The following is a 7,500-nucleotide window of genomic DNA, read 5'->3' on the forward strand; positions in this document are numbered from 1 at the left end:
TTACCTTCGGAGCGAGCGACCCAACAACGACACCTGGTAGACTGGCACCTTGTCTGGTCAGCATTTGAGCGCTATTGTTATGGAGTAAGTTGAGCCGTTGGCTTGAAAACCGCAGGTAATTACTTTCACGCCCTTTTGTTTTAATCTCATTCAACCGGAAGAACGTCTCTGAAACTGTTTCGCTCTTTTTCTCGAAACTATATTTTCAAGAAATTGAGCGCACGTTTTAAGTTCGCGTGCATCGAGTTTACAACCGTTTTAGCTCAAATTTGGCGAGAATGTTCCTATATAATGTGGCTCGAAAACCATGTTGGCGTTTTTGGTGTTTCTTGTTCGTTATAGAGTTATAAACAAATGAACGAACAGGAGGGATATTTTTTCGAACCTCGAAGTTTATCCGGGTGTAAAAACAAACCATGCAAGATGACAAAATTCGCCGACACGGTTTTTGAGACAAAGGTGTTAAGAACTCGGCGCAATGTTTGCCTCCTCTAGATCACTTCCGACTGCACAGGAACTGAATATTGCAAGCCATGTACTTTTGCAAAACGATCGCTATACTTTCAAGGTATTTATCTTTTTTCTTTCAATAAATATGGTATGGTAATTACCATTTATTAAGCTTTCAGAAAATATATAGCTTGTCAGGTTTGTAATTTATCGTCTCCCTTAAAACGTTGCTAACGCAAAGCGGTCATTTGGGGTGGGATGCTACCTTAAACTTAGCCCTCAATCTGAGCGTATGTCCACGTTAAATAAAGCATTCATTCATGCAGTCATTCAAACGGTACAAGCCACTGTAAAACGGCCTTAGATGGCGGATGTTCGAAACCCCCGGGGCGGGGTCTCCTATATGAAAAGGTCAGGGATGCTCGTCGTCTCGGATACAAATCATGGATTCTGGCCTCACTTAGGGTGTTGACGACGAAACGTCACCACATTAACTATTAAAGTATCCTTTAGGTTGCACTTGATTAAAAAAGAAAATGGTCTCATTTAATTTCTGTTTTTAGGTTTGATTTCCGCCGATCTCTCGAGTACGTGAGTCAGGTCTGCAAGCACGCGCAGGATCCCTCTTTAAACAGTGGCTAGTAGTCCAACCGACTACTCAGTTGATCAACATTGTTGTTCTGGCTACCAAGCCTTTTTCCTATTAAGTGTAATTCTCTTAAGTTATAAGTAAACAAGGACCACGGAGATGTCCGTAGACCAGTTCCAAAAAGCGAAAAAAGCGAAGAACAAATACAAACCCATCAATGAGCGAAGAAGCGAAAGTTGGCCTGGGCAACGTCAGATAAAAGATCGTACTATCTGAAGTGGTCTGAAGATTCTGACTCCGAGTAGGATGAAGCTATAGCTATCCGGTCACGTGGGCATTAAGTCAATAGAGGAGAAAGGTTTTGTATTAAAGATTTGGGAACTTGACAGCAACTGACTGTGATGTTGACGATGACTCTTCTGGTGAGTCCGATACCGACGGGTCGTCCGACTCATTGAATATCATCCTTACACAGTCTCTCTGTCGCGCTTTGGTTTGTTTTGGGTTTTTTATTATTATTATTTCTAGCGTTCGTATCCTTCTTCGTCTTCTCCCCGCTTTGAGCACAATTCCAAACAGGAGTAAACTTTCCAAGCTCTGATTGGCTCAGTTATCTGAGAACGCAGTGTTAACGCAGTTTTTGAGCGGAGTTTGCTCGCGAGGCAAGAGATTTCTCTTAGCGCTGTTTTCTCGAATCAATTTTTTCGCCTAAATAAAACACTTTAAAAAGCTATAACTCAAAGGGAATTTGTCAGATTGCCCTAAAATCTAGACGGTAGCTAGTTTAACATATAAACAACAAAAAGATGATTTGTCTGAGAATTGCTTATTTGGAAACCTTTTTCCTTAGAGAGTATTTTTTGCACGATTACTCTACATTTGTTTTATCTATTTCGATTTTCACAGCAATTGAATATGGCAAAAGGGAGACACGTTTTTTTTAAGGCTTTGGGCCCGGAAACTGAGGAACAAATTAAAGTGGCGAAAAGCAAAATTCGCTTTGACTTGTAGCTTTTAAAAGCTGATTCGGCCGATCGCATTTAGTTTTCGTGAAAAATTCGGCAATTCTTATATTTCTAAATTCCTGGTATAGTCCACGATAGCCAGCTCTATAAGCGTTAATTTGATGAAGAGGTTTAGGTATGTACAGTTTAAACCGGACGCGCTAACTCGTTGGAAACGAGACACTTCTGAAGGTATACGGTAACCTTAATACGTTTCGAGGTTTTTAAATAAGTGACAGATGTCCCTGCTAAACCCCGAATGAACGGCAAATGGTAGAAATTGCAGACAGACGCTGCCAGCCCAAACAACAAAAAGGGAGTTTAAGCAACTACGACAGCAACGTCAGGGACATCATTAATTGATAAGCGACTGTACATTCGACTTAGAAATCTCGCAAGAATTTAGATTCATTCAGTTTATCTATCACTGGTGCTCATGGTACAGTGATAGACAAACATGCAGGTTGCATGGTGCCCAGTTCTTCCGCAGATGTTACTCGCGCGTTTTATGGATATTTTCGTGGAAGATTTGCTTATGTTTTGTTTGCAAGGCGAAGGAAAACTTCCAGGCTGTGGGGATGTCTATGATATTTCAATATCAAAGAAGACAAAGAAACAAGGAGCTTCGGCGCTGGCTATGTTTTAATACCGGTTTTGATAAGTGACAGACGACCCCTACCAAGCGATTAAAAATGAATGAACGACACATGTTCGAAATTGCACACAGACGATCCCCACCCAAACAAGAAAAGGGAGTTTAAGCAACGACGACAGCAACACCAGGGACAATGTCGATTAAAAAGCGACTTTATATTCAACCTACGAATCTTGCAAGAATGTAGATTCATTCAGTTTGTCTATCACTGTCAGATCTATCCCAAACTGAATTTGTAAGACAGCGTCAAAACTAAAAAAAAAAAAAAAGAAAAAAAAAAGAAAAATTGGCCCTCGTAATTTACGTCCGCTAGAATACTCAGAATGTGGTAATTTCACGATTTTGTTTCGTAGAGAATGGCAAAGAATAAACAAAGAATTAGAACGCACGAACACAGCCATTGTACTCGTTGCCATTGCCGTTGTGGTCTGCTTAAACTCCCTAAAACCGAATGAAAGGCAGAGGAATAAACAGTCAAACCAGCACAAAGGAAACGAAAGCTCAGCCACACGAAAAAACGGCTGAGAATGTAAAACTGAAAACATCTGTGCCGTTAAACCTTTTATGCAAATCAAAACGTATAAAAGGACTTTTCACCACATTTCCCGCCTTTTCGTCTCAGGTAGTTTCGAGAAAGTCGCTTGGGCTGTCCATTCATCGCCAACAGGATTTGCTATTTGACACTCGCACGCAGTGATTTTCATTCTCTTTATGGAGATTTCCTCCTTTTTGTTTGTTTAATTCATTCGGTTTGGTGAAATGCTCATTGGTAAATTTCTTTAAAGTGCCCCTGAGACGAAAATCAATACTTTTCTTTCGCGCATGTTTCCTCATAGAATATCTATTTATGTTAAGTAGTAACTATATTTGCCAAAAAACACGAACATCAAACCTTCTATCCTCAAAATTTTCGGCTCTAAAAGTCGCCTTAAAGGCGTCCGCCATTACGAAAACTCGTTCCAGATGAGCATGCAATTTTCCAGCGGACTCGTTGGTTGTGACGTCAAAGGCTTCACGTTCATTTGGAATCAATCGGTCGCTGTCTTAGCTGCTTTTGTATCGCTGTTGTTGTCTGTTTTGTGGTGTTTTTGTGAAATGGCTTGTGTCTCCAGAGACGAAATTTCGGATCATTCCTTTGAAAGTACTGAGGAACAGTCTTCCGAAGCCTCCGAGGATAGCTTCCATTCAACAATTGATGACTTTTTGCCGTACGATGAAAACTTGAAGCCGATGGCAAACGAACAAGAAGCAGCCGCTTATGTCGAGCAAGTTGCCCGGGAAGAAGAGGAAGAGGAGATTCTTTGGAGCAGGTTTTCCGGGGAAGAGGGGGTAGAAAGTTGGTCTGTATTACTATTTGTTAAATTTTTGACGCTGATAGACCGAAATCTTACTCATGTACCGTTCATTTAATTTTATAGAAGAAAGTGCTTACTCGGTGATTTTATGCAGAAATTAATTTGCTCATAACGCTTGGGCTGCACATGGCTGTATATATTCAAGCGGTATAAACGGATCTTTTTCGAACCATCACTCTAAATTTTTCCTGCCTCTGTTTTAGGTGCAAATGTTCAAATTGTTCGCTAGAGTTTGTGGTGAAGCACGAGGAGTGTAGATGCTGCATGGAAGTGATCAGATGTGTTGAAAGGATGGAGGAGTTAGAGAGGGAAGGCGACTGCATTACTTCGCATCCCGGCTTCTCTGATGTTTGTTTGAATCGCTGGGTGCTACACACTGCGGGCATACGCCTTAAAACCAAGAATAAGAAGTCCTACACGACCATGTTGGCTCAGGGCGACACTGCTGAGCACGAGTAAGTTCTGTCTCAAACTAATATTAAAAGTTAATTATCTGTAGCGTCAAACCTTCTTATCTAAGATTCACACTGAAGCTGTTAGTTAATCCAGTACTTCCTACACTATCATCATAACAATTTATATAGTACAGTGGAATCCCGATTTCTCAAACCTTTGATTGAAACTCCCGATAACTTGAGCCAAAAATCGTTTCACATCCCTCGGTCTTTAATCCCTGATTTCTCGCACAATTATTTTCGTTTTCCTGGCCTAATAGGTTCGAGAAATCGGGATTCCACTGTATATACATGTACTTTGTCCTTGAAGATACTACAGTTAGCATTGTTTTGAAATTCGTTCTGCTGTTGATCAAGTAAACATGCATAAAAAAACATGAATAAACATTCATTAACATATTAAAACCTGCATAAACGGTAATACTTTAACCATATAATATCAAAGTTTGTGTTGATTTATTCCATTTGCATGTTCCCACTTCCAATTCTTGGCTTCTAGTTCCACAGATTCCTCCGGTCTGTTGCCTACAGGCAATTCCTTCGACTTGTGTGGGAATATGTTGGGGCATCAAATCGTGTTCCACTTCCCTGATGTGTATACAACAGTATTCGAAAAACATTTCCAACTGAAACTGAGGGCTATCAGGGATATGAGGAAGAGGATTAATTTATAAGAAAATTAACTTTTATGAAGATGAGTAAGAAGGTAGATAGGTGGGTGGGTACTTAGGTAGGTAGGTAGGTAGGCAGGCAGGTAAGGTACAGATAGGTAAATTGGTAGGAAGATGGGACATTTATTGACTACACCTTATAACTGACTGGGAGTAAAATAAAGCACTATGTTGCACTTGTACTGCTGCATTGGCCCTTTTTGTGTCCTCTCCTTGGATTGCCACACTTTCTGCACATAGGGGTCCTCCTTCTGCCAGCAACTGTGGTCTGTTTTGTCAAAGCTTGAAGCTCTGCACCTGTTTAAAAGGAAAGCACACCCCACTAAGGAACTCATCATGTAATGGAGATTCAGTGCATCCATACATGGTAAAATGGAGCAGTTGCAGCAATACATATGGTTAAGATTACTCACTTAAAACATCTTACTGTTGATGCGTTTGTTTGTTTTTTTTTTTTGAAATTTGGCCAATGAAATGCCTGGTGAACACATCATTCAGACATTAAGGTCAAGTTGCTGCTGAGCACTAAGACCTTTCAATTAGATTATTTAAACAGTTATTTTTAACAAGATAATTTTTTATACCATTGCATAGTTTTATTATGATATTATAATTGGGAGGGCCACGGGTTTGTTAGGCCCTTGTTAGCTATTTAGCATCACCCTCGTAAAATAACGATTTCACTTCAAATGTGTTATTCCAACTCAAAGTTTATAACACAGTACGTTCGGGTGATCATGCTTTGGGTGGGAAGAGGGGGATGTTGGAGGTTTTCCTATTTGCATGCTTATTTGCAAAATCAAATTTTCAAATACCAGAACAGGTTGGAGGGCATAAAACTGTTTCCTTTGCTTTTCTTTGTTTGTATTTGTTTTTTGCTGTTTCTTTGTCCTCCTTTTCTAGCAGCATGGTGTGCAGAGCCTCTGGTTCCTCTTCTGCCAGTTCCTTTCTTATGCCTTTTAGCACTTCCCTTGGTGTTGTGGTCAATGTTTCATACAGTTCAGCAACATAGTCTGACAAAAACAGAAAATGAGGTAAAAGTGCAATTAAGAGTTTAAAATATCAGATATGGCATTCCCGATGCAATTTATTTTATTTCGGAATCCTTTACCATAGTTTTGGACCACTATTACTTCTCGGACTGTCGCCTCTCCCTGTTTGTATTTAGGGTAGGTCACCTTCAGCCTTGGATTTGCATGAGCGTCAACTTTCGTCTCCCTCTTCAGGTTATAGTTAAAGTGGATGGCTGCTAAAATAGTACTACAATTAAAAATAATAAAAAAAAGGTCATTTATTTTGGATTGCAGGAAATAATACTTTTTTGTATAATGTGCAAAGCATTTCTCTTGCTTTGCAAATATGATAGCCATCATTGGAGCTAGTTAATTTTCCCATAATTTTCCAGGAGTGATAATTAATATATAATCTACATGAGAAAATCAAGTGAAATGTGTAAAAGTAAAGAAAGAAAAGAGTATCTTTTTATAAACTGTACTGTCTGAGCTGCACTAGCTGTCACTCACCGGCACAACATCCCAAGTAGGAGTAGGCCAGCATCTTCGGGGCAAACTGGTTTACAACAGAGTGGTATCCCTCTAAGCAGCTGGTCTGTGCCACAGGGGATGCTTGCTTGATACCCTTCAATAGCGAGTTCTGAGTAAGGGCTTCAACCAACTTCTCGTAGGCAATGGCCCATGAGAAAAATAGTATTTTCAGACATTTGGTGAGTATTGACTTCATACATTGTATCTATGCTGAAATGCTATATGAGCCAGAATAGAAAATACAAATACCTTTTGTCAAAAAAAAAAAAACGGCGTAATAATTAGACCGTGAGCACACTTATTAAAGAGCTGGTTTGGCAAATCTTGGTGTTGGTTTATGATGTGATACAGGAAGGCCTTGAATTTAGCTAGTATCACATCTCCAAGCTTTGGTGTTGTAGAGGTTACTGACCAATAGAAATGCCTCACGCAAGTCTGCTTCCACCTTGCAATAACCTCGCAGCCCTTTTCCTTACTTAGCTTTGTTAAGACCTTTTGAATTTCTGGCATGAAAAAGAGAAAAGCATTGTGAAAATCAATGTACAAAGGGAAAAAATTGCAATCACTAATAAAAATGATATTATTACTCAACCTTAATGAAAAATGCATAATTTCATTATTTACTTTTGCCAATGTGCCATAGGTCAAAGAAGTGGTCAATGACTGGCTTTCGTAGTTCTCTGCATCTCTTGGGACATTCCTTTCTCATCCACTTTGCAATTGTCTGGTGGCGGTCAGAAATGAATGACTTGATTATCATTCCAGTTCCCAGCTATA

At 39.7% G+C, this 7,500-nt stretch overlaps 2 protein-coding genes and 1 long non-coding RNA gene across 4 annotated transcripts in view; 1 reads left to right on the forward strand and 2 right to left on the reverse strand.

Annotated features, from left to right (window-relative positions):
• The window catches only part of LOC149105472 (uncharacterized), a 487-nt gene extending 120 nt beyond the window's left edge, over positions 1-367 (reverse strand). The window contains exon 1 of the long non-coding RNA XR_016210108.1: positions 5-367. This is a non-coding gene — a long non-coding RNA (uncharacterized LOC149105472). The remainder of the gene's footprint in view (positions 1-4) is intronic.
• A 3,165-nt stretch (positions 368-3,532) lies between these two features.
• The window catches only part of LOC110047332 (uncharacterized), a 4,161-nt gene continuing 193 nt past the window's right edge, over positions 3,533-7,500 (forward strand). The window contains exons 1-3 of one of the 2 annotated variants that reach the window (XM_089271486.1): positions 3,548-4,038; positions 4,257-4,508; positions 5,016-7,500. The exon at positions 5,016-7,500 is cut by the window's right edge and continues 193 nt beyond it. In XM_089271486.1, the coding sequence (XP_089127612.1) occupies positions 3,662-4,038; positions 4,257-4,508; positions 5,016-5,100 (714 nt within the window). In that variant the 5' untranslated portion in view covers positions 3,548-3,661 and the 3' untranslated portion in view covers positions 5,101-7,500. Of the gene's footprint in view, positions 4,039-4,256; positions 4,513-5,015 lie in introns of those variants that run through there. The other variant, XM_020753077.2, reaches the window with a different exon arrangement.
• Positions 5,987-6,713, reverse strand: LOC110056014 (uncharacterized). The gene is made up of 3 exons (XM_089272360.1): positions 6,703-6,713; positions 6,291-6,439; positions 5,987-6,192 (listed from the first exon to the last, which is right to left on the reverse strand). Exons 1-3 carry the CDS (start codon positions 6,711-6,713, stop codon positions 5,987-5,989), a joined length of 366 nt encoding a protein of 121 aa, XP_089128486.1.

This window comes from Orbicella faveolata, unplaced genomic scaffold (assembly GCF_042242905.1).
Source record: "Orbicella faveolata isolate gen_17 unplaced genomic scaffold, um_ofav_v1 contig_34, whole genome shotgun sequence".
NCBI classification, from domain to species: domain Eukaryota; kingdom Metazoa; phylum Cnidaria; class Anthozoa; order Scleractinia; family Merulinidae; genus Orbicella; species Orbicella faveolata.